The 26,510-nt window shown below is 35.4% G+C and overlaps 6 protein-coding genes across 8 annotated transcripts in view; 2 read left to right on the forward strand and 4 right to left on the reverse strand.

The window, feature by feature from the left end:
• Nucleotides 1-3: 3 nt before the first annotated feature.
• On the reverse strand, nucleotides 4-5,707 carry LOC108911669 (zinc finger protein 678). Its single transcript, XM_018716659.1, has 8 exons — nucleotides 5,478-5,707; nucleotides 4,433-4,895; nucleotides 4,140-4,307; nucleotides 3,799-4,030; nucleotides 3,570-3,743; nucleotides 3,196-3,514; nucleotides 795-911; nucleotides 4-710 (listed from the first exon to the last, which is right to left on the reverse strand). Exons 2-8 carry the CDS (start codon nucleotides 4,844-4,846, stop codon nucleotides 431-433), a joined length of 1,704 nt encoding a protein of 567 aa, XP_018572175.1. The 5' UTR covers nucleotides 4,847-4,895; nucleotides 5,478-5,707; the 3' UTR covers nucleotides 4-430.
• A 581-nt stretch (nucleotides 5,708-6,288) lies between these two features.
• Nucleotides 6,289-17,942, forward strand: LOC108911662 (transcriptional activator protein Pur-beta). 3 transcript variants are annotated; one of them, XM_018716647.1, is made up of 7 exons: nucleotides 6,289-6,367; nucleotides 6,915-6,956; nucleotides 7,402-7,517; nucleotides 7,581-7,683; nucleotides 7,965-8,273; nucleotides 9,000-9,187; nucleotides 14,862-17,942. In XM_018716647.1, exons 1-7 carry the CDS (start codon nucleotides 6,325-6,327, stop codon nucleotides 14,904-14,906), a joined length of 846 nt encoding a protein of 281 aa, XP_018572163.1. In that variant the 5' UTR covers nucleotides 6,289-6,324; the 3' UTR covers nucleotides 14,907-17,942. The 3 variants fall into 3 exon arrangements, with proteins under 3 accessions (XP_018572163.1, XP_018572165.1, XP_018572164.1); XM_018716649.1 differs by lacking the exon at nucleotides 6,915-6,956 and having other exon boundaries at nucleotides 6,313-6,367; XM_018716648.1 differs by lacking the exons at nucleotides 6,289-6,367; nucleotides 6,915-6,956 and adding an exon at nucleotides 7,193-7,292.
• Nucleotides 17,943-18,756: 814 nt separating this feature from the next.
• LOC108911660 (2-methoxy-6-polyprenyl-1,4-benzoquinol methylase, mitochondrial) lies at nucleotides 18,757-19,918 on the forward strand. The gene is made up of 5 exons (XM_018716645.1): nucleotides 18,757-18,947; nucleotides 19,002-19,151; nucleotides 19,203-19,536; nucleotides 19,587-19,698; nucleotides 19,790-19,918. The coding sequence occupies exons 1-5, from the start codon at nucleotides 18,782-18,784 to the stop codon at nucleotides 19,889-19,891; spliced, it is 864 nt and encodes a 287-aa protein (XP_018572161.1). The 5' UTR covers nucleotides 18,757-18,781; the 3' UTR covers nucleotides 19,892-19,918.
• On the reverse strand, nucleotides 19,905-20,769 carry LOC108911663 (small nuclear ribonucleoprotein Sm D3). Its single transcript, XM_018716650.1, has 2 exons — nucleotides 20,320-20,769; nucleotides 19,905-20,195 (listed from the first exon to the last, which is right to left on the reverse strand). Exons 1-2 carry the CDS (start codon nucleotides 20,627-20,629, stop codon nucleotides 20,098-20,100), a joined length of 408 nt encoding a protein of 135 aa, XP_018572166.1. The 5' UTR covers nucleotides 20,630-20,769; the 3' UTR covers nucleotides 19,905-20,097.
• Nucleotides 20,770-21,231: 462 nt separating this feature from the next.
• On the reverse strand, nucleotides 21,232-22,654 carry LOC108911655 (synaptosomal-associated protein 29). Its single transcript, XM_018716641.1, has 2 exons — nucleotides 22,102-22,654; nucleotides 21,232-22,020 (listed from the first exon to the last, which is right to left on the reverse strand). The coding sequence occupies exons 1-2, from the start codon at nucleotides 22,519-22,521 to the stop codon at nucleotides 21,691-21,693; spliced, it is 750 nt and encodes a 249-aa protein (XP_018572157.1). The 5' UTR covers nucleotides 22,522-22,654; the 3' UTR covers nucleotides 21,232-21,690.
• Nucleotides 22,655-22,885: 231 nt separating this feature from the next.
• The window catches only part of LOC108911656 (cuticle protein 16.8), a 29,434-nt gene continuing 25,809 nt past the window's right edge, over nucleotides 22,886-26,510 (reverse strand). Inside the window, exon 3 of the mRNA XM_018716642.1 lies at nucleotides 22,886-23,319. Coding sequence (XP_018572158.1) covers nucleotides 22,958-23,319 — 362 coding nt within the window. The 3' untranslated portion in view covers nucleotides 22,886-22,957. The remainder of the gene's footprint in view (nucleotides 23,320-26,510) is intronic.

Raw genomic sequence — 26,510 nt, forward strand, 5'->3', positions numbered from 1 at the left:
GTATATGAAGCAATGGATTGTTTATTTCTATGACACAAATCATAAAACAGTCACATAAAATGAAAATTGCTTGGGTTATCGACTATGGAGAAAAATATATACAAAAATATCTCGTTTTAATAAAGCGAATGGCGACTAAAACGGTTTTATAGCCAAAGTAACATCCTGTATTGTGGCTACGGCTCTACTGCTATTATCCATTAGAATGTTATACCTACACGTAATACAAAATCATACTTTTCACGTTAAAAGTATCAACGATAAAAGCAATTAGACATGCAAAAAATAAGTCTTCCGATATATAGAAAAATAAATCTTAACTAAAAATAATTTCACAGAAATTTAATTAACCAATAAAAAAAGAGAAAAATTGATTTATACGAAAATAATCGTTTTTGATTCACTCTTTTACAAATCTCCGTCTTCTCTCTCATTGCAGCTGGACCTGTAACTCGGAAATGTCCGACATTTCCTCCCCCATCTCGTTACTGGAATCGACAGTCTCAAATTTCTCCACGAACTTCGTCTCGATGATCTCCTCGTGGTCGGTACCGTCTTGGGTGGTCGTTGCGACCGTCGTAACCGTGGAGGCGTTCACCGAATCGGTGCTGGTGTTGTTGGTAGCGGTGTCGTCGCTACTGGAAGATGTCGGATTCGGTTTTGTCCGTCCGTACTTCTCGTGGATGTTTCTGTGCCGCTTCAGCGCGAATCTAAATAACAATCGTCGAAAATCAGACCCGGACGTCGAATAAGTTAGCTGTAAAGGGGAATTATCGTTTAATGGAGAAACTCACCGATCCGAGAATCCGGCGGAGCAAATGTCGCACTTGAACGGTTTTTCGCCGGAATGCACCTTGGCGTGGTTCTTCAAGTGCGTGGCTTGATTGAAGCAGGATCCGCATATATCACATCTGGGAATCGAACAAATTTTGAAGAAAAATTAAGTACAAAAGGGTGCAATTTTTTTAATCAAATAATTCGTTTCTTGTACTGCAATTAAATTCTTGTCTATACCGTCACTGGGCAGTGCCACGAACTCGATTATATGTGCATGCATGTCAGTGATTTGATCAATATTTAACACATAACTAGCAAATAGCGAATAACTACCTGAAGTAATTAGATTGCACAGTACCAATAAATTTATAACCAACGGAGTAAACTGCATATTACGATATGGTTTAGTGAACTACATAATACCAATCCGCCTGATGTGATATGACAACAGGGTGCTAGGAAGGCAAAAAACAAACGGCCAACAATAATTTGGCAAAATGATAATAGTAGCATCTGTCATTTTATTACATATATTTTAGTTTTCCATTTGTTGGTTTACGAGAAGGTGTTTGTAAAAGTGATATCAACTTAGTTTCAACTGTTCACTGTCCACGTCAAGTGTTCAGTGTCCAGTATACAAAGTGCAGAACGAGCTGAATACTGATTACTCTTAAGTACCCGGTGAATAACGAATACTTTGTAACAAATCATTACATTTTTGACATCATTAGTTTGAAATATGACAGATAATTTAGCTACTTGCTATGCGAAATATTAGTTTTTTACACAAAATAAGGAATATTTATTGTGTATTCGTTACTTTGAGTACATACCTAGTAACAAATATTTTGTAACAAATCATTATTTTGTTGATATTGCTATTGTAGGTTATAATATGGTAGATAATTTTGCTACTTTTTTTTGTTAATATTATTTTTTACTGAAAAAGAACATATACTTTATTGACTACTCGTTACTTTGAGAAACTGATGAGTAACGAATACTTTGTAACAAATCATTACATTTTTGACATCATTAGTTTGTAATATGGTAGATAATTTAGCAACTTGCTATGCAAAATATGTTTTTTACCAAAAAAAAGGAATACTTATTGTGTATTCGTTACTTTGAGTACCTAGTAACAAATATTTTGTAACAAATCATTATTTTGTTGACATCACTAGTTTGTAATGAAGTAGATAATTTTGCTACTTTTTTTGTTAATATAAATTTTTACTGAAAATGAACATACACTTTATCGACTATTCGTTACTTTGAGAACCTGATGATTAACGAATACTTTGTAACAAATCCTTACATTTTTGACATCATTAGTTTGTAATGCGGTAGATAATTTAGCTATTTGCTATGCGAAATATTAGTTTTTTTACACAAAAGAAGGAATACTTATTGTGCATTTGTTACTTTGAGTACATAGTAACAAATATTTTGTAACAAATCATTATTTTGTTGACATTGCTGGTTTGTAATAAGGTAGATAATTTTGCTACTTTTTTTGTTAAGTATTAGTTTTTAGTGAAAAAGAACATATACTTTATTGACTACTCATTACTTTGAGAACCTGATGAGTAACGAATACTTTGTAACAAATCGTTACTCGTTTAACATCATTAATTTGTAATATGGTAGATAATTTAGCAACTTGCTGTGCGAAATTAGTTTTTTACTCAAAAGCAGGAATACTTATTGTGTATTCGTTACTTTGAGTACCTAGTAACAAATATTTTGTAACAAATCATTATTTTGTTGACACTGCTAGTTTGTAATAAGGTAAATAATTTTGCTACTTTTTTTGTTAAATATTAGTTTTTACTGAAAAATAACATATACTTTATTGACTACTTGTTACTTTGAGAAACTGATGAGTAACGAATACTTTGTAACAAATCGTTACTCGTTTGACATCACTAGTTTCTAGTACAGTAGATAATTTCATGACTTCCTGTGTGAAGTTTAGTTTTCACTTAAAAAGAAGGAATACTTTATTTATTGAGCACTCGTTAGTATAAGTACCCGATGAGTAACGAATACTTGTAAAGAATACCTGGTAAGTAAAGAATACTCTGTAATAAAACAATACTCGTTTGACATTACTAGTTTGTAATATGGTAAATAATTTCGCAACTTTCTGAGTGAAGTATTACTTTTTATTGAATAAGATGAAAACATTAATTATTGGGTAGTCGTTACTTTGAGTATCTTGTGAGTAACAAATACTTTGTAGATATTTCCCACTTTTCTGTGGAAAATATGAGTTTTTATTCAAATCGAATTAAAATTTGTGTGTTGTGTTTTATCAAGTTCAATTTGACTTATTTATTTCAGTGTTTAGTGACTGTAAGATGTGTTTGTGTGTATTCCTTGTCATTCCGTGTAATTAGAAAGATTCTAACTTACCTGTATGGTTTCTCCCCGGTGTGAATCCTGCGGTGATTCCAGAGAGTAGAATGCCTAGCGAAGGACTTATCGCAGACCTCGCATACGTAGGGCCTCTCGCCGGAGTGGATCCTCTCGTGGTTCTTCAGATGCGGCGACTGCGAAAACTGCATGCCGCACACGTTGCACCTGTAAGGCTTCTCACCGGTGTGGATTCGAGAGTGGTTCTTCAGGTAGGCCGCCTTGGCAAAGGCCAGGCCGCAGATGTTACACTTGAAGTTCTTCTCTCCCGTGTGGAGGCGTTTGTGGGACCAGAGCGACGAGTACCTACTGAACGAACCTGGAAACGAAAAACGTTTAACATTTCGACAGTAAAAAATTGTTTTTTTATTCACCGTTACAAATGTTGCAGTGGAAGGGCTTGTCGACGTTGTTCTGCTGATTTTTCGCGCCGCCTATGAAGATGATGCCGCTCCCGTTACATTTAGTGCACTTAGTTACGCTTGCTATTCCCCTTCTCTTCACCGGGTGGTTGTTTTTCACACCGATCGGAATAGAGTTCTGTGTTCCTAAAAAATGGGAGCTAGAAATAACGATCGCAATTGAAATCGCACGTTATTTTACCTAGCGCTTGCGTTTGTGTGCCGGTGCTTTCTTCGAACTTCACGGAAGTGTCGGGAGCAGTGGCCACGACGAAAATTTGGGGTTGGATCGCTTCTGCGCTCAAACAACTCTCACATTTGACCTTCATCACGGCCCGTTTCTTGTTGTTGTCTTGCGGCAACGGTGCTCCGCACGACTCGCAGTTCTTTATTTTCAACGTGTTCTGCTGCTGCTGCGGCTGCTGGGTCTGGACCTAGTTTTATTAGAAAACATGAAAATAAACAATACAGAGAGATATGAGAGTGATTTTAAATTAATGCAACAGATGTCACCACCTCCGTTATTCTCTCGAAGTGAATTACCTGTTGCTGTTGCTGCTGCTGTTGTTGCTGAGGCTGATGCGACTGAATCTTATGTGTCTTTAGATCGTTTTGGGTGTTGAAAGTCAGTCCGCATTCCTCGCAGGAAAAACGAATGCGATCCGCTGACACAATTTGAATTTGCGTCGGCTGTTGTTGTGGTTGTTGCACCTAAACGTCCATGGTATGTTACTAATTTAATCACGGTTACGTTTATTACAAAGAAAACACCCAAAATGCTTTTTTTGACTAATAAATGCATCGGAAAGCCGTTCTAGTGCCTTTTTCCTACTTACCTGCACGGTTATTTGCTGCTGTTGCGCCTGCCCTTGATCGCCCTGACCGTGATGCACTTTCTTGTGGTGGTTCAGCAGAGACAGATGGGCGAACATCAGCCCGCAGACCTCGCACTTGAACGTAATGTTGGATATGGCGTTTTGAGTCAACAGGTTCTGATTGACCAAAGTGTAATTGTAGCTGAACGGCTGAGTTATGTAGCATTTATCGTCGGTAAGCTGGGACATGTTGACGGTGGAGTTATGGGTTTGAGTGGTGTTTGGAGTGATTTTGTGTATCATGTTAACGTTGGCGTAACAGAAAGGGGAGAACGTGTCTTTCTGTTCCTGCGTCTTGTCCTTTTCATTTTGCTGGGGTTGCTGGTACTGGATCTGCGACTGTTGAGTCGTTATGGTATTTGGATCGAACATCATCGAAGCGGTTGTGGCCTACGAGAGGCGCAAGTCTTATCGAATATTAAACCTGAAATAGTTATTAACTAGAATTGAAAGTTTAAGCCCGTTTTGCTTTCTTTTATTAAAGAAAAATACCTTAATGTAGCAAACATGCTATTTCATTTACTAGAACTTAATGAATTTATCAAAAATAGTTCAATGGTTACTTCATTCATTTTGAAATACTGAAATCCGTTTTATAGAGAGAAGGCTTTGTACAATGGAGATAAATTATTGAAACCATACTTTTAAAGTGCCTAATGTCTAAAAATAATATTGTACACGGGTCAGAATATGTAGATTATATTTAAAATATTCATCGCAATGGTAACAGCATAGAAAGCCGGTTTTAAAATCGCGACACATTGTGCCCTTCCAACTCCAACAAATATGGCCCCATAACAAAACAAAAAAGAGCAAAATGTCTAATAGAAGGGTGCGGCACGAGCCTAAAAATAAAAAAAGGAACAAATATATAAAACACGACAGATGTCAATCAAATAGTAAATTTGAAAAGTCTATCTTCTCACTCAAAATTTATCTCTTTTTATAACAAAGATGCTGATAAAATGAAATGAAATAAGTATAAGTAACAAAGAAAACAGTTTACCTTCTCGTTTCACACAACGTCTTTCTTGAAAGATGCGTATCTTCATCGGCTAAAAAAACACACTTTTTCAATGTAAGCGTTTACAAATCGCAATCTTTAACATAAGAAAACAGTTGTTTCGCACTCTGCGAGTAAAAAAAACGTAAATTGTCTATCAAATTAACCAAAAATTAGGAAAAACAGTTTGTTCTATCTCACTTTAGAAAATGGCGGATAGATCCATAGCCATCTTTGTTCCCCTCGCTACTTCGTCTTGTTGCTGGGCTGAAAGGAACAAGTGCGCATGTTTCAACAAAAAGTAGAATTCATCGAATTTTACTTACATGGATAAGCAGTACATCGAATGATGCTGATTTGATAACGTGGATGACATAATTTTATGATGTTTTGTTTATTTATAGAATTTATTCGGATTATGCGTAATCTATTTTTAAACCAAATGTAATACTCTTCGGTGAAATGCTTTGCAGAATAGTTTATGATAACATCCTGCTACAGTTCCCACGAACCATAAAAAAAGCTTCAATTAAGTCTGCCCTATAAAAGCATTTTTTTCAATAAAATAAGCGATTGAAAAAAAAAATATGTCAGGTTTAGAGTCGGTATCTAGTTGATTTTCAGATAATTTAACTTTCAACTTATCACACTATTTCAAAATCTGATAATAATCAATGTTTTTTTATTTATAAAAAAAATTACTATCAAAAATCGTCTTTACCCTTCTTGAAACAACCCTGACCCTGCACACCCCTGAATTCGATGTTCGCGTCAGACGAATTTAGTGACTTTCCTAGTAATAATTCAAGTTTCCCCTAAACAGTGAAGGTTGTGTGTGTGTTGGGTTGCGATGTCGGATATAGGAAGTGGCGATGAAGGTTCAAGCTCGCAAAGTAAGTGCTTGAATTGCCAAAATTCCAACTTCTAAACAAAATGTGAACTTATAAATACCCATTAGTCGGATACGAGTCCGTCATAATAATCCGTTCTTTTTAAATTCCCCTTATAGATTTGACAACTGAACCAAAATGGCGAAGTTCAATTGTTCCTGTCGTGAAATTTTCTAATTTTTTATGAAATCGTGTCGATTTTACGGGATAAAATCGTGAATTGGTGTAGAATAATGTTAGATGATATCGCTAAGTAGTGATTTTTCCAACAAACGGCTCATTAAGTGTGTCAAATTTGCCACAAAAGATCTGCAATAAGTTAAATATTGTCATAGTCTAATAGTGACCTTGGCCAACGTCAGTTTGGTTGCCTTTTACTTTGCACGAAATGTCAGAGCACTGGAAAATGACCCTTGCGGGAAATGTTTAATGTTTTTGATCAATTTGACTAAAAATTTATTGGACGTTGCTTCTAATTTGTAATAGGATAAAAATTATGCTCAATAAACTACATTCGAGAGGTGAATTAACTTTGACAAACATTTTTTAGAATATCACCAGGGAATGGAGCAGGGAAGCGAATATGACTCGGGTAAGTCAGCTCTAACAAAAGAAAATATTCTGATTTCGAGCAAAAGTCATCACAAATTCCAAAATCTAGCATTTTTCAACAAAAAAAGTTAAGTTATGTAATTTGAAGTCTTACTGTGGCTCTCATGAATGAAGTTCCTTTGTGATGACTCATAGAATTCCAGGGAATTTATAGTAAGTTCTTTACTATAGACTTTTCATAAAAGTGATTCATGATTAGTTGAATAAAATCCTCTGCCTGTTAAGCAACATTTTTGCATATCCCATGTTTTTTGACTTGGTGAAATGGAATCTGGTGAATGGACTCTTGGCAAAATTCAGTACTGGCACGATCCTAGTGGGTACTTTTCATTCACTCACATTCTGACGATGCCAGATCATTTATTTTTAACCTATAACCGCCGACTAACCCGACAACTAACACCTAAAATATTTTATTTTTTCAGGTCAACAGGGTCAGGTTGAACAAGAACTGGCCACCAAAATGTTACAAATACAGAGTAAACGATTCTATTTAGACGTCAAACAAAACAGAAGGGGACGGTTTATTAAAGTGGCAGAGGTAAATCAATTTTGACTTACGTTTCTCTCTCAGAGCTGGTCTTTTTTTTCTGTATTTGACTAGATTGGTGCCGATGGTCGACGTTCACAAATTTTCCTCGCATTGTCGACTGCTGCCGAGTTTCGAGACCACCTCTCTGCCTTTAGCGACTTTTATTCTTCACTCGGTAAGACAGGGTAACCTCACAAATTGCTTCAATCTTACGAGTAGTTATCCGAGCGGATATTTCTGTGACGTGTTAATATGAGGTTATGAAACTATTGTTGTGTTGATGTCTTTCTAGAAATAAATGTAGAATTTTTAAAAATATAATCGAAACAGCGTAATATTTGGAAAACGTTCATTTAATAATTACTCGCAAAGGAAATCTTCGCTCTGAGGTAGCGCTCGTCGAATAAGATGAAACTCCAGCGAAATTTACGCCCCGTCTGATTGGCCCCCTTTCAGGACCACCGAATCCCGACAATGTCCCCGAAGATGGCAAGCTGAAGAGTGAGATGATGATCAAGGACAACCGGCGGTACTACCTAGACCTAAAAGAGAACTCCCGGGGGCGTTTCTTGCGGGTGTCGCAGACGATAACCAGGGGAGGGCCCAGGAGCCAGGTGGCGATCCCGGCGCAGGGCATGATCGAGTTCCGGGATGCCCTCACCGACCTGCTAGACGAATTTAGTACCGACGAGCACGCGTATAAACCCGACCTGCCCGAGGGACGGCATATGCATGTCGACAACAAGAATTTTTATTTCGATATAGGTAAGAGTGAGTCCCGATTTCAAAGTAGATTTTGTCGCGAACGGCTGGTCGGATTTTGGTGATCTTTTTTTTGAATTGCAGGTTTATTCCTTGGTAAGAATGTTATGATTGAAAAATTTATTGAATTTCAGTTTTCAGCATATTATAACGGGTGCGAGGGCAAACAAATTTTTTTCTCTGGCATTCAAACCACGCTGTAGAATCGAGTAAAGTCTTTTGCATCCTTTATTTCCTGTATTTTCTTGTTGGAAACTGAAATTTCGTTAAAAATTCTTGGGTTCATTGCTAAGAAATAAACCTACGATTTAAAAAAATAGGGTAGATGTTTGCAGGGAAATTCAACAGTCCAAAAGGGACTTTTATAAATTCGTTACACTCGAAATTTAAATTTGAGCCAAACCGTTTCGGTTTGGTTTCAATGGAGTGTGAGCATAGTCCAATAATAACAAATCTGATTAGCTGTGGTGTAAATTTTCAGAGTTAAGCTACGACGATAATTTTTTTTATTAAACGATTGCTCTCCCGCCTTTAGCTAACCTTATACGAAGTGAACTTGGTCATAATCCGGAATTTTCAAAACATCTTACAATCGTTGAAGTGCGATGAAGCTCCTGGTAAATTATTCCGTTAATTTCCCATAACGTTTGTGAAAAATCGAACCAACTAACCGGTCTTATAAATCTTTGGCCGTCGCCACGTTTTAACTTAACGGCGATTCCCTTCCAGGTCAGAATAATCGCGGTGTGTACATGCGTATCTCCGAAGTGAAAACAAATTTCCGAACAGCCATCACCGTACCTGAGAAGAGCTGGCAGCGGTTCAGGGACATCTTGAGTGATTATTGTGACAAAATCAAGCAGCCGACACAGGGTTCCAGTGGGGGCATATCTTCGCAAGATCAGCCACATCCTTTGGTGAGTCCCCTTTTGTCTTGAAGCTTAGTTTTTTCAGCGTAGCGGGTGATAATTTCGACGATCGAGGGAGCATCCGCGTTTTTTACTCGTCTCGGACGGTATTTTTTGCATCGCCGTCTTTTGGTGAACACGTAAAATCGTTTCGGAGTTAATTTGTGTCAGTTGTCAGTACTTTGATGTTTCCGACGTACGGGGTGGGTCGGATTTAACGTCGGGCCCCAACGGATGGAAAAAAATCGAATTTTATTATTCGTCTGTTTTCTTCAGTGAGATTTTTTTTTGCAAAACAATTTTCATAAAAACGACCGTTGACCGATCCTCTTGGGGCGAGGGTTTGCATAATTAACTTTTTTTTTTTTTCAGGAGGTAAAATATGAAACAAAAAATTACGGTTAATAATTTTGCATCAGTCGTAATTTTAAAATATTTCCTGAAATAACTTTTTACAGCCTTCCGGTGTAAAAACAAATATTTGAACTGTTTATCTTTAAAATTGTAGATAGCGTACGATAAGTAATAAGTGGCTATTATTGTCGTATTCCGTTAATATTGACATCATCTTTTAATTCGGGCAAAGTAAACGAACCAAAAAAAAATCCGAGTTGTCGATAAACGTGACGTTTTTATTTGTCGTCACCTTAATCCTTATGATACGTCGAAATTATCACACTGTACGCGTTTACCGATTCCTGTGTTACCTTCCGTTGATGCTATCTGTGATTTTCACGGCCTTCCCGCAGTGATGATGCCAGAGGTAGGGCGAATTTTTGTTTCTTGTTGCATGATGAGTTGGCAGAACTTTCGTTTGTAGACGGTACATATCGGAAATGTGTGTGTTTATTTGTGCTAGGCGTCCACCCGTCATCCGAGCTCGATTTTCGCGATGAAACGAAAACAAATACATTGTTTTTATTTGTACCTTGTGATGTAACTTGTTACGTTAATTCCGTCTCATGACTCAATTTTTTTTTTGTGTTTACACATGATTAAAGAATGTACGTCACTTTAGCCCAAAATGTGATAAACATAGCATATGATGTAATGCCGTGTAAAGATAAAGGGTAATGAACTTTAATGTTTGATCGGATTCGGGCTATATTTAGAAATTATGTTTTTAATTTATTAATTAAAGACCTGTTTTTGCACGTTTGTTTCCAAGATATTGCCGCGAATGTGTGCGGTGAGGAAGTTTTTTTTATTTATATACGGGATGTCCCCATTTGTAGATGCACCGGCTGTTAAAAAAAAAACAAATGGAAGTTCACATATTTTCTGTTATACTTTCAATGAGGGTCATACTTATACAGAGGCTACCTTTGACCTTTAGCAGACGCAATCATAAGTTCCTTTTCTCAAAATTTATGGTGAAAATCGAATTTTTGTGTATTTTTTTTTCAAACAACTGCACGCTAGCTTCAAACTTGTACGCAAACGGGAGCTTCGGCATACATTGCTGTCGAATCGTGTAATTTTTGATTTGTGTACATGTTTTTTTGTGTCACACAAAAATTTAACGATTCACAAGTAAAAAAAATTCAGATGCCGTGACATCGGGTTCAAAGCAGGGTTTTTTTATAAATAAAAAATTTAATTTTAATTTATTTTTACAAACACTTCGGGTAAGGGCTCACGTACAATAGAGTTTGGGTGCCGCCCAGTGACGGCGTAGACAAGAGTTTAATTATTTTACTGGGAAACTGGTATCCCCCCCCCTACTTAAAGTTACACCGTTTGTAATTTAAAACCGTTCAAACGGTGTACAATGTGGAGAAGTGTGTAGTGGGAAAAAAAAATATGTATTGGTAAATTTTTCAAAAATTGGCACAAAAAACGTTCGTGGCAGGCCTAGGATTTGCATCTTTGATTTTAAGGCCTTTTGAGAAAAAATATTAGAACGTCATTTGTTTTTTCGTTCATGTTCGTCCGTGCGACTGCAAACAGGGACACTTTGTATACAGGGTGTTTCAGAACTTATCCAAAAAAAAAATTTGGATGTACAGGAGACTTACAAATAAATTTTTACACAAAGCGAAGTGTAATAAAAAGCGGACAAAAACTTGAAAGAATTTCGCAATGAAAGAAATAAATAGAATTTTATAACACCTGTTTTATATCGGCAAATTCAACTGCTTTTGCCGCTATTATTATTATTTAATAAAATTGATTTAGGTTTTAATTAATTCAAAACAACTGTTCAAATTTTTGTTCACCGATGTGTAAACACATTTGAGCCCGTCTTAGACGGTTTCTACGAACTATCACAAATGTTGTCTTGCTTCACCATAAATTAAAATGATATCCATCAACTCGGAGTTGCTATACACATAAACCATTTTTGACACCAACTACCAAAAAACTACGGTAAATACTATCCCAATGACGTTAATACTAATTGTAAAATCGGATTTGGGTATTCGTGGTCACGTGGTTCTCCACGCGCATTACGTAAAGCGCACAACGCGAATGACTAGAGACTACAGTTCTCCAGCCATGTAATGGTGGAAAGTACTACAGCTTCAATAATTTTTTTCTCGAAAGCTAAGGATTTTACAAAAATTTTTTTTACTATATTGACTCCATACTTCATGCCGCATCTCTTCCCAAATTTTTTTGGATAAGTGGTGAACCACCCTGTATACAGAGATTAATAAATAATAAACAGCGAACAAGTTTAAGTGAAAAGTTTTGCCGGTAAATACACTTGTTGATTTTCTCACGATCCGATTTTGATGGTCTTTTTTTTTCGTTTTTTTGGTTTTTCCTCAGTGACGACGCCACGATAAGAACTTTTAATGAAAACTCAGTTTTTGACTCACATCAGAAGCAAGAGTGGTTGTTTTTTCCCTGAAATTCTAAACACTAGTGTGTATTAACTAAAACAAATGAGTATCTACTTGAATGTGCATTGCTACTATTATTAATATGAGTTTAAAAACATAAACATTACAGTACATTAAAAAAAAATCGGTGACAAAAAAACAATAAAATTGTTGAAACCAAAGAAGAAAGTCAATCAATTAAAAAACATTCTATTGTCATCCAAAATAAAAACCAAAAATGTCGAAAGAATTATTCAAGAAATTCTTGTATTTTTGCTTTTCTATTATCACCCTTGACAAAGGCTAATATTTAAAGAAAACAGTTACTACAAAGAAAAAGATCTATTTGTTTCCACATTTTATTTAGGATTGTTTCGTCTTTTCGTCCAGAATTAACAAATTTAATAGAACAAAATTATTAACACCTTTGAAATATAGTCAACGCTTCTAATAATGGTTCTCTCAACTATTTGTTGATTATGTTCTTTAATTTAACTCTATCTCGATAAATAATAACAGAGATAATGGTAAGAAAAAATCGTTTGCTTCAACCTGGTGTTCAAATTTCGGGAAATAAATTTTGTTTTTCATTGAACTCTGTATGTGCCGAAAACGGAACTTCAATGAAAATTTCCGCCCTAGCGTCATTACTGAGAAATAAAGCTTATAATTCAAAAAAAAGATTGAAATCACACGATGGGTGAGAGATCTATGATTGGTCGGTACTACGCAGTGCCTAGGAAGCATTCAACGTGACCAAACTGGCAGAGAGGAGTATTATCAGTTAAAAATTGTTTCATTTAGTGGCAACGTGGATATTTCTTAGTACATTGAGTAGCGGTGACCATTCATAGATGTAGCACTTTATATCTCACCCATACTTACGCCATGTCTTTAGTTAAGACATTCGTTGGATCGTTTATCGTCTCACCTATGTGTCTGGTGATTCTGTTGAAATGATCCAAGCTGTTTACTATAGTTTGTTCTATTTTAAGTGCAAAAACGCTCTTGGAAAAAGAGGTGTATTGACCAAATTAATTCAGATTTTTTTCTTGGAAAGCTTGCTTTCATATTTTCTTACCTCAAATTTCACAAAAACTGGTTAGCGATTTTTTTACAAGGGTGTTTCCCTTCAAAATTGGTCACTGTAGATATTGCTGGTCGGGATGTTGTAGTTATTTCCTGCAATGTCAACAGAAAACAAACTTTGAAATACTGGTTCATTTTTAGCGATGCGACGAGAGTTCTTGCTGGTTTGCGTAATTTGGATTTTTGAAAGTAACCGTAGTAGGTGCTTGTTTGCTTTTAGGCGATATATATTACGAGAGATGTTAGGTTTATAACGAGCGTTCAAATAAAAACGTGGTCAAGTTGGTTCTGAAAATTTGGACGTAGGGCGTAGCGTATAGCAAATGAACTTAAACGTCATCTGTCAAAGCGCTATATCGCCGCTATCAATTTGAATATTTTCGTTTTAAAAAGCGTTTAAAATGGTGTTTTCTCAAGAACAAAAAGTGTTTATCATAGAGTCCTACTTTAGAAATGGACGCAAGATTGATGGAATATGGAAGTATTCTATTGAGGAATGTTTCATAGAATTTCAAAATCAATTTCCCGGCGTTGTTGAGTACAAAATTTTTCAAAGTGCAGTTCAGCGTTGTGTTAATGTTTTTCGTGAAACGGGCAGTGTAACAAGAAAAGAAGGAAGCGGCCGACCTAAAAAGCGGACTGAAGAATTAAAAGAAAATGTCCAACAAATAATGGAAAATGCGCCAAGAACTTCTGTACGTGTTTTATCACAAATGGTGGGAGTATCAGTCGGTACCTGCCACACAGTGTTAAAAAAAGATTTGCGTTTGTTCTCCTATCGTTTAACTTGTCAGCAAGAACTTCATGAAGTTGATTTTCCGCGACGGGCTGTATTTTGTGAATGGTTTTTAAACAACTACGGTGAACTTCATAATATCACCTTTTTTTCTGATGAAGCCTGGTTTCATTTAAGTGGTTACGTAAACTCACAGAATATGAGAATGTGGTCTTCTGAAAAACCAGATAACTTTTTTGTCGAGGGCCCTCTACACGCTCAAAAAATTGGAGTTTGGTGTGCTCTCAATCGAAGGAGGATTTATGGACCTATTTTTTTTAATGGTACTCTTACTGCGCAAAGGTATAGAGAAGAAATTATCGCTCCTTTTGTTAACCAGCTGGAAGAAAACGAAATTACAAACTTTTACTTTCAACAAGATGGCGCAAGGGCACATACGGCAGGCGAGACGATGAATATGTTGAGGGAAGTTTTCCAAAATCGACTAATAAGTCTCAATGCTGAACATGAATTTCCACCGAGGTCATGTGATATTACGCCGTGTGATTTCTTTTTGTGGCCTTACCTTAAAAACACTATTTTTGAACTGCCTATTCCTGATTTAAACCATCTGCAGGCTCGACTTATAGACAAGATTCGTGAAATTAACAATACCCCGAGCATCTTAGAAAATGTCTTTAATTCTTTGAGGAACAGGTGTGAAAAGTGCTTGGAACAAGGAGGGGGACACTTTCAGCAGCTGCTTTAATTTATTGTTATAATAAGGAGGGGGACACTTTTCGCAGCTCCTTTAATTGTTTGTTATTGTTATCACGATTATTCTTTAAAATAAAGTTATACAGTCATTAACGTTATTGAAACTGACAGCTGCTATTCAGCTCGTTGAGAAATGAGGTTAAGTTGGTCACCATAAGCTACTCCCTACGTCCAATGTGTCAGAGCCAACTTCAACCACATTTTTATTTGAACGCTCGTTATTTTCACAGGGGTGACTGCGGGGCCCGTTTTTAAAGAGTTGTGTTATTTTCAGGTTGGCAACAACACCCCACAAGACACTGGGACAAGTTTAAAGTAGGCTAGCTGGCCATTTTAGACTATTAGATTTATTAATATAACAAATTATAAAATTGGATAGGTGCGGGAGTCGATTTTTTTAACCTATGAATTTTCTCCCTTCAATTCACGTGTGATTTTTAAATGTTTACGAGGTGGAAAGTCGACACTCGTCAAAAAAAAAACGATCAGTTCAAGGAGTTGGTTTTTTGTGCAGTGTTATGAACACTATAAATGTTAGATTCTCTATTATATGTTACAAAATAATACTAAATTATTTATTTAGTTGTTTTTTTAAGTTGTTACTACGATAGCGTGAGGACGGTTTTTTGCTTTTGGGTAAATCGTAGTCGAGGAAAAAGCATATCAAAAGACAGTCGAAACGCCGCCATCTGTTCTCAATTAAATTCGGACACTGTTGTTGTATCGAAATAAACTAGTAAAAAGATGACATCTTTGATATAATTTAGAGATAGAGATCGATTTTTTACTTTTTTTTGATACATTTTTTAGCGAGTTGTGAAACAAACACAAACTGCCATAATGTTAAGAACTGATTTCCGATTAATTCTTAACATCCGATAATATCGTGCTGGTATGCGACTTCTGGGCTGTAATTTATTCAAAAGTGTTCTTTTTTCGAGGTTTGATGGGCACCACTTTTCTCTTGTGATCTTTGAATAACATTATGACAGTATTAGATACTGTTGTAGCTCTGTGATTTTATTATTTTATCTTTATTGAAAAAGAAGCTTTATATTTTATTATTAATGTTTAAAAATCATTGTTTATACCTTTTTTCTTTTTTGTTACAGTTATAATAAAAATTTAACCCTATTTATATTAATCATTTGCTTTACCAAAAGCTTTAAGAAAAAAAAAATTCCCTATATATATATATATGTATATCGATAAATTATAATGTGTATAACCATCGTAGGGTAGGTTAGGTTCTAAAGGACCATGAAATTTTTACGTATTTGTTAATTGTCAAGATGTTTTCACTGCCAGTTAAGTGCTTAGTAAATTTTCGACAATATTTTCAAACATTTCTATTGGTTTTTTAACTAAAATTAGTGGGAGACGCCGAACCGGCGTTAGCCAACGCAAGGGAACGTACCGTATTGGATATATTCTACTTAGAGGTAGCGGTAAATGTTTTATGATTTGCCCATTGGTGAAACTCCTTAGGTATAGTCTTGAGCGGTCTCGATGTTACTGGAAAAATCAATGTATGCCGTTATATGATAACTTACACACACACACACACGACGAAGCAAGCGTTTCTGTTACAGTTACTGCGTAACCTCACTTTTAAGGTGGTGCCCCCTAGAGAGTTTAAAAAAACAAGAAACATGGAGATAGCGATTCTATTTTCACGGGTATAGCTCACAATTATAATATACATTCTATGGAAACATTGTGATTAGAGGTTTCTTTAATTTTAATGTGGTTTTTCATCAAAATTTTATATATAGTAAACAAATTACATAACGTTTTCCCCCCCCTTCACGACGACAATTTATTTTTATCCGCTATTATTAGAGATTTTTTTTATTTTTGTAGTACTAGTCAACTAAGTTTTCTTTCGAGGGGCGCTGCGGAATCCGAACGCTTCCGTTCCTTCGCTAGAAAAGCTCGTGTAGGCAATTATAAGCGGTATCTTTGAATTTTGCTAAAAGTTGTTAGACTACGCAATCTGAACCTCGTTTGTGGACTTTTATTGAAAAGCCCGGACCCAAAGGGCGGGTCGTGCCCTTCCGATCATTTCCGTACAAATTCTTGATTCTAGTACAACAAACATGGCCCGGCGGGTTTTTGGGTTCGGGATTTTTTTTGTTTCAGCTAGATCTTACGAACAAGCGTCCGGATTCCTGCCCCGATATTTCCCAAAACCTAAACTCAAAAGAGTAGCTTTTTAGTAATACAAATTATATATTATAAAAATTAATTAATGTTGCGAGATTATGTATGTACTGGAATTTTCTAATAAAAACAGAATATTGAGATTTTCCGTTCCTCTGGATTCTTTCCCGCGCGCCGGTGTCACGGGAGGTGCCCCTGGCTCGGCCCACGTTCCAATTTTTAAGGGACATATATAGGATTACGGCGAGTTTCGTTGCGGGTCAAGGGTACCTTCGTTCGGGCGGTGTTCTCTCTGCACTAACGTTACGAAAAAATCATCTCCCATAAATTTGATTTTTCACCCGAAAGAATCCAGGGGAGGTTTTAGGTAAACCCGAGAACTTTTAAAAGTACGAAACATCTGCCATCCATATAACAAAGAGCATTATGATTTGATTCTTGAGTTTGTTCGTCGATTGTACTTTTCAAAGTTTGGATCATTTAACATTATTATGGAAATACTTATATAGAAATGTGTAGAATTCTATTTATGCTTATTTGTGATAAACATAAATAGGAAATGGCTGTAAATATGTGTCAATTTGATCATTGGCGGATAACGAGATCAAAAATTATTTTTGATAACTAAATGTGATAAAACTAAAAACACTTAATAAAAAGCAATTGGTAGTAAGCATCAAGAGAAAGGAGTTTCGGAATAATTTAACAAAAGTAAAAGCCGCCGTCTTCATCGGCGACGAAGGGACACTTTGTTTCGTTTCGTATAGTCAGACACCCGTACTACTGCCTACCATTACTTTCCCGTAACGAATTGGCAACATTAGAGCCACATTGTGTTCAAATATTATAAAATTAACTGTGATAAGTTTACTCGAATTCGTTAAATTTCATTAGAAATCGTTCCAATTAAAATTTCCTTCGTTTTACTCTTCATTGGCTTCTTAACTTCCTTTGAAAATTAGAAATAATTGGTGTTATATTATTTTGTACATAAACACATATGATTGGAGATGATAAAATTGACACATATATTTATTAATATAGAATAAGGTATCGTGTTTGACATAAGAAAAAAAAATTCATTGGTAAACTAGATGTTATATTAAGTAGGAGAAGTTTCCCAGAAAATTATCTCCGCATCGATATCCCTAATCGTTTTTTTTTATCGATAATTACTTTAACACTGTTATTTTTATCAGTATTATTAAATATTGTTTACATATTTGTTATTTAGTTATCTATTTTTCTCGGATATCGGCGCGAAGGCGATTATCTAGGAAGCCACTGGTGTTTCAATAAAAAAAAATAGACGGTATGTATAGTTTGATAACAAAAATTTCACCGATCACCATGGAATTTGCAGTCTATGGACATGCTAAAACACACTTATTATTTATATATCGAAATGTTATTTTAAAAACATTTTATCAGTTACAAAAAAATAAACATTTATAAAAAACGCTGTTTATTTTATTTACCGCAAGAAAAATATTAAAAAAGTGATGTTCGCAAATAAACAAGACACAAAGTAAAACACGATAACATTGACATTTCAATGTTTGACATTGACATTTCGATGTTCGTCACCTCTTTCCGTTGTGGGGATCCCCTAACCTCACGACATTCTTATTTTTTAAAACAAAAGTAATTTATAGTACAATACAAGTCGATAAGGACATTCACTTTTTTTATAAATGGATTTTAAAGAGGATAAATAGTTTTGACCTTGGGTATGTCGGCCATGTTGAAAAGGAGTAGATTCTTTGTTCTGTGGGTCTATAAGTGGCAAATTTCTTAAATATATTCGGACTAAATCTGAAAACTGCTACAGTAACGGCAGCAATTAAATATATTCATAGTGAAACACGAATACAGATTATACATATGCCATGTTCTGAATCTAAAGTATATCGGTGATGTTTGCAAAAAACTGTTACTTCGAATTCCGTTCCAAGTGGATTTTGAGCACTGGAAACGTAAAGCCATCACAGCTGTTAGTAGAAGAAGAAGACGAACATAACCTCAACAAAAATGTCTCGAACATTGCAACGCCTGATTAAACTTGCCAACAAAAGGTTTCTCAGATCTCTTGAATGCCCAAGAAGCTTGGCCACTCAACAAACTTACGCTAAAAATGAAGAAAAAGACACTCACTTTGGATACGAAACTGTCAAAGAAAGCGAGAAGGAACAAAAAGGTAAAACATTCAACGAACTTACGAACTGAACACACTGAATATGTAACATTTCAGTGCACAAAGTGTTTGAAAACGTTGCCGCCGATTACGACATAATGAACGATGCCATGTCTTTGGGCATTCACCGCTTGTGGAAAGATTATTTCATGTGTAAACTCTCGCCTACTGATAACACAAAACTTTTGGATGTAGCCGGTGGAACAGGTAACAAGAACTTAATATACGTTAAGTAAACTAACAAATAGTAAATTTTAGGGGACATTGCGTTTAGATTCCTGCAGTACGTTCGAAACGAGGGTCACAAAAATTGTCACGTCACGGTTTGCGACATCAACACAAACATGCTCGAAGTAGGCAAAATCCGTAGTGAAAAACTCAATCATGACCCCGAAACGATTGCTTGGAAGGAGGGCAACGCTGAGAAGTTACCGTTTGAACACGATACGTTCAACGCTTACACTATCGCATTTGGTATAAGGAATTGTACTCACATAGACAAAGTATTGGAGGAGGCGTACAGGGTTCTGCAACCCGGAGGCAGGTTTATGTGCCTCGAATTTAGCCATTTAGAAAATTCTTATGCGCAATGGTAACTTTATACATTACGATTTTCGTTGGGTTTTAAAAAACTATTTTTAGGGCATACGACAGGTATAGTTTCCAAGTAATTCCCGTACTGGGACAGTTGATTGCTGGGCAATGGAAACCTTATCAGTATCTAGTTGAGAGCATCAGGCAATTTCCTAATCAGGTTAGTCCAGAAACTTTTTTTTTACTTTTTATATTGCAGCTGTATTTCGTTTCAATTCTAACACTCGTATTATCTTGATCATACTTTTTAGGAGGATTTTAAGACAATGATAGAAGAAGCAGGCTTTCGGCAGGCATCTTATGAAAACTTAACCTTAGGGGTCGTATCCATACATTCTGCGTTCAAACTTTAAGAAAAACATCAACTCGAAATAAAGTAATTTAATGGTACCTAATAAAAACTTTTTTTTATCTTAAATACATCATTAAACTAGCCTATAAATATCTCGACAACTGTAGTTGTTGGAAATTGATACGCAAAACCGGACACAACACTCGATTGGTTTCGATGACAAATTCTTAATAAATATGTACATAGTCTTAATAAAAAATGTTTTTCTTATCTTCCCCGCCCTGTCGGGGCACCCTGTTGGTTCTGCCAAGCTCCGCCCCTTCCACCTCTCACCGGTGGCGTTTGACCTCTTCCTCTTCCCCGAGCTGTTAAATACAAAAACTTTGTAAAAGACGCAACATTTGAGGTTATAGGTACAAGTGTTATTTTACCTTGATATTACTTGTGGTCTAGAACTGGTGTAACACAAACTTAATTGGAAAACCTTACCTTGCGCTCGAAGTATTGCAGATTTGCCTCTACCCGCCGTTCCTGCTTTGGTTTGTTTCTTAAACATCGGAGCATTTTTCAACATATCCGGTAGAATTAGAAACCTAATTTTCGAGCCCCTTATGTAAACGTTCTCGAGCTGTGCCACCCTTCCGTCCCTGTAGGTTACAGTTATCTGAGTCATCTGGCAATTCATATTATCCTCGGCTTCTATGAGTTTTCCTCTGTATACTTCGCCGGTGATCGTCTCACAAGTTACTATATGACCTTCAGCTTCGTGCAGAACTTTAATTGGCACCCCGATAGACATTATGAAAAGTTAGATTCACGATTTGTTTAGAGGTAACACAAAAATCACAGGTATCGAATGGATGATTGCAGATTTTTTAAATATTTTGATACGTTACTAATACGAATGTTAAGGACGCTCTGTAACTTTTTGACATCAAAACAATGATTTGACAGCAAATTACAAATACGACCAATCGGAAAGGACCTCTTTCAAAATAAAACGGAGTACGTTCCATGTGCATGTGATACTGCAATCACCTGCAATTATCATGTTTAGAATATCACAACAGGGTTAGGATTTTTTTGCGAGATACTGGAGTAAGTTTTGTTTCAAAAAAGAAAAACAATTTGTGAATGTGTGACATCGAGACTAAAACTAATTTGTTTTTTTTTTGTGTGTTGAACAAGCAACGTTAATAACCTTTTATAACTAATGTCTGGACTTGAAAATCTGTTACATTATTTCGTGTAATGATATAAAGATGTCAGCACGTGCATCATTAGGCTCCTCCCCTATTTTTTTTTCGTTAAAATGCACAGGTTACTTAATTTTAATAACCAATATTAGTCGTTCAAGTTTTGATGAATGGTCAAACGTTTCGGTGAAATAAAACGCAAGTCTGAGAAACACCAAATATATTGCTTTATAAATTCATAACACCTGAACAAATAAAGGGCACAGCTTATAAATATCAATAAAATACTAAGGAATAATTAGCTAATAAGTAAATTAAGTAGTACGATTTTTAATTTAAAAAAATAGTTCTTTGGAATCATTTAATATATCAATTTTCTTATACGGAGTATTTATTCATAGTAATACATGTCTCGCAGTTGCGATAAATAGCCAACGGGCCCCATAAATATCCTTTTATTGCTGTTTATTTGTCGCTGGTGACTTTTGAAGAAAATATACGTCTATTTTCTTAATTTTCGACGAATCACTTTCAATAAAAAGACAATTATGAATCACCGTATATATAAACTTAGATGATTTGTACTTTTCAAAGCAATTTAGATAATTTGACATAAAAGAGCTGAACGAAGAACATTGCCATCGTGAACTTCACAAAAAACATATTACTTCTTTAATATTCTCTGCATATCCTTGTTTTGCTTGGTAATTGTCATATCGGCCTTTTCGGTTTTATCCATGATACCCGTTATAAGGTCATTTTGAGATTCAATTTCACTGCCGAGCTCCGTAGCCAAGCCTTTCAATCGAGATATATTACTGCACATTTCCTGCAAATTGGCGTCCAAACGGGCACTGAAGTCTTTGCTACCGGACTGGTTTACCACCATCTGTGAGGGACTGTAGTCGTTGTCACGTAACCTAGTTGAGGGATGGTTGTCGTAACGATCGTAACTGGGCAGTTTGTCTTCCAAATTTTGAGTAGAAGCTGACTGCTGCATAAAGAAACGAATACTCATTAATTAAATATAGTAATTAGTTAAATCTTATATCCAAAGTTTTAAAATACGAATTACCTTAACCGTGCTAGGGGTAGAACTGGATGTCGTTGGGCTGGGGTCGTTCTTCCCAGACATGTAATTCTTCAGGCTACTAAACACAGACTTAATTCCATTAATATGCTTCTGGGAAAATCTAAGGGTCGCGTTGATTTCGTCCAACTGCTTGTCGGTCTTCTCCAACTTTTCCCTTTGTCTCGTTAACTCCTCTGCTGTGGCTATACCGATCTGTTCCGACTCTCGTAGAATGCTGATGCTCTTTTCAGAGCTGTTTATCGTGCGATCTTCTATGGCCTTCTTTTTTTCAGCAAACGATTGCATTTGATCGTCGAAAGTGGGTTGTTGCACGGGTCGTCTCGAGTTTCTTAGAAATGTTTGGTCGTCGATGTCGTCGTCATCGAAAGGATTCGTCGACTTTATGTAGTTGTGGCCCGACATGCCTCACTAATTATGGTTTAACTGAAATTAATGAGACGCACTAATCCTAAAAAAATTAAAACGGACAAAGGTTGTATTATTCTCTTCGTCACAAACTGATTACTGATTTCGTCTTCGTCGACCTTGTTTTTGACATTTAACAAACGTCAAGATTGTCAAGGTAAATTAAGATCTCTTCTTCTTCCTCCACGTTAACAACCATCACACCAGTAGCCACTGATACAATTTGCTCAAAGTAAAAAATACTAACTATCTTAAAACCCATAGGCCATAAGCAATTATTTTGAGACTTTAAGAAGGGAAAATATAAGATTACTGAACGTAATTGTTTATTATATACAATTAATTATAAAAAAACATGAAATAATAAAAATCTGAATATATTACAAAATCTACATATAATTTCTGTTTATAAAATATTTCTTCTGTAGATGTTCTAGTAGTGGTCCAAAGAATTCGGACTGACATTTATACCCTCTGCCTTCCGCAAGGCCTCAGTTTCCGCAGCCAGCCTAGCATGTTCCTCGGCTATCTGCTGGTACAAGGACAGATGTTTGTTCTTGGCGAACTCCACAGCTTTCGTGTCGACCGGCACGATCGCCTGATTCGAACCTTCTTGATGAGCGGTGGCGATCGCCGCGAACTTTCTCAAGTGCTTCTCTTTGGCCGCTGCCACTACAGGGGTGTCAGATGGTAGGTCTGGTACATTCTCGTTGAGGACTGGGTGGAAACCTTGTCTGTCTGCTATGTACTGCACTGTGCGGATCTTGTGACGGGGATCCACGTACGAAAATGAGCCTGCGAACATGAAAATAATAATATGTACAGTGTGATTTGGAAATGAACTGAGACAAGGCAGGTACGTATTATGGTGACTCAAAATTATTTAAAGCAAATTAGCTATATAGGGTGTTTTATATTAAAAAAATAAGACCAACGCTCTGTCTTTTTCAATTTTTGAGATACAGACGCCAAATGTTTTTCAAAATCAATTGTGTGCCATATCTTCTAAAAAAGCTATATATTCTATTGAAAAGTGTAATGCACTAAATCTGCTGTCGAATAACTTCATGACAAATTTCTAGCGCTTCAGATCAGTAATGAGGTTATGTTATTGGAATATGTAAATAATTGTGTGGCGTCGTACTAGTTTTGCATTGTTTTTACTGATTTGTTACTTACAAAAACTAATATTTATATAATATGTAACAAACCGGTACCGCTGTTGTGTCACTACAATTATGAGTGGAAAGGTGACATTTTTGAAATTTTAATGCTTCTTTGATTTGTTGGTAGAACTGATTCATGCGTCGAAAAACTTGATAAAGTCTGTAGCAGTGTAAAACCACACTGTTTACCAATAAATTCGTGAATTAAATCATGAAGAACTTCGTCAATTTATTCATGAATAAATTGTCAATGTAAAACAGCTATTACAAATTCTTGGCTTTTGCCATCAATAATTTGACAATTTAGTGTATTACACAACACATAACAATTCATTCAATGTCAAAAAAAAGGAATAATTTTTTTTTGACTATATAAGAAGAAACAAAAAAGAGCCTCCTGTGGAAAAAAAGTTGTAAGTTACCTTTTTTTAAAAATTATTCAAGTCACCCAATACGTGTACATAATTGGTTTTATAATCCCAAAGCCGGCTTTGGCTACGGCAAAACAATAGAGTAAAGCCGGTGTTGTTGTATTGACGCTAACGCTTGTAGCCAGTTTTATTTGTAAATGTCGGTTCTCTGTGGTGTATTTTGTTAAAATCGATCCCCAGGGTGCGATTTGTAACCCAAAATAAAGTCATTGCACTGTAAAGTGATTTGTTAGTGTCGCAAATGACGTGTGGGTTCGTACGGACATATTTATATATCGTGTGTTGAATATAGGACAGCAACTAACTCATACGTGCTCTAGCTCCAGTTTTCTAGTTAGCACAGCAAGGAATCTAGTTTTGGAAAGCAGTCCGTCAAATTTGAGGTGAGTAACACAGTAGAAATCATAGTTTTATTTATTTATTTATACTTTGAGCGAGGTTACTACTGCTCAATGAGGTTTGTAGTTGTTTTTTCTTTCATATGACATAAACAGTACTGCTTTGTTTGTAAAATCCAGTAGGTACCTACGTGTCAAAATAATTTTATCTGCTTTAATTGAGTACATTTCAAATATTTCGTAGTGACCCTCGTATATTTAATTATTTACAACACTGTGTTTAAATTTATCACTCCTGTGAATATCAAAGACTACGCAATATTTTTCTTAAAAGTAAAATGTTATTTTCTTAATCTGATTAAATATATTGCCTGATAAACATGTTGGTAACACCAGACAGCCCATTTTCTCTTAGAATAAATATAGTAATAAAATAATAGTGACGTAAGGGGGTAAAGTTATTTGAGGCGGTTCGAAATCGTTTAACGAGCATATTCAGGAAAGTTTCTAATATTTCTCGGATACATTACTTAGTTCATTATGTAGTAAGGCACAGAGACCGTTTCTTAAATTTATTACTATCGTAAATAATGTCTCGGGCTTATTTTTAAATATTTCATGCAGACCCATTACCATAAATTAACCAATAAGATATAGCGTTTTAAACTGTAGCTTAAGAGCAATCCGAGGGATTATAAATTTTCACTTATAACAGGATATTTCGCAATAATTAACTCCCAATTAAGAATCAGAAATTCACCAGGTAGACCAGGGCGTATCTGTCGAAATATAACTTCTTGGATGTAAGAGGGGACAAGCTAATTTTTGCTGGAATACTTTCAACTTACGTAATAAAATTATAGATCCCTAGTAGACCAGGCGGTATCTGTTTTAAAAAGGGTATACTTGGGTAAAACGCATATGATCGGAGATTTTTGCTTTAACGGCTTCTAAACAACATCAGAAATGATAATTTTTCTATGCAAATAAAAAAACGTGGGCTTAATTTTTAATGCAAAAAAGTATAAAAAATTGCAAAAAAATAATTTTTTTCTTGGATTTCTCGGCGACAACTTAGCAACTATTCATTTTAGACAAAAATGGAAAAGGAAAAAAAGTTTTGTATTTAAATTTTGATCAAGATAGAGTTAGTTGCAATTCGAAAAAATAATTATTGTTATTGCAAAAATCGGAAAAACCATTTAAAAAATTGCAAAAAATGCTAGTTTATATGTCAATTTTTTTCAGACACTTGAATAATACCTAGGATCTTCATACTTTTCCCAATTAAACTTCTTAGTGTATAGAATCATCACACCAAAATTCATCCAATTCGGTTTGATAGTTTTTACATAATAATTGTTTAAATTTTTTATATTTTTTAAATTAAAAAATTTTCAAAATCAAATTTCTAAAAATCTAAAACCTTTGAATACTTGAAAATTTCACCACAGAAAGAAGAGCTGTCAAGCTTTAAAATGATTTTTGAAAAATTAAAATCGGACGATTAGGTGAACCGTGGTGACTGTTTAAATATTGTTGCAATTTTCACACATAAACAATTGCAATAATTTAATGTTTTTTTCATTTTAAAATATGGTGTGAAAGACGAGTATTTAAAAAAAACCTGATTATCCGCCCATTATTTTCGGAGTTATAGCCCGTTAAAGTTAACCCTTATTTACACTAAAACTATAAGGGTATAAGGGCTGTTTTTTGAGTACTTTCCAGATATAAATTTTCAAAATTTGCAATCACGGGTGTCCCATTTAAAATGTGGTATCAGTGGTTGGGGGAGTAAACACACTCCGATCTGATTTCTCGAGTTCAAAACTGGGACGCTCGGAAAAACTTCACTTATCTCAGCGTCTAATGGACCAAATTCGATGATTTTTATGACCTTTTATTATTAATTATTGGACTTTTGACATGCCGATAAACAGTTACTTTAAAAAATGATTAATTTATTATGTTTATTTATTTACTATGCTAATATTCACGACCAAAATTTTTGCATGTTGCACCAGGTAATACTAGTAAGTTTGTTTAAA

The sequence above is a fragment of the Anoplophora glabripennis genome, unplaced genomic scaffold (assembly GCF_000390285.2).
Source record: "Anoplophora glabripennis isolate ALB-LARVAE unplaced genomic scaffold, Agla_2.0 scaffold537, whole genome shotgun sequence".
NCBI lineage: Eukaryota > Metazoa > Arthropoda > Insecta > Coleoptera > Cerambycidae > Anoplophora > Anoplophora glabripennis.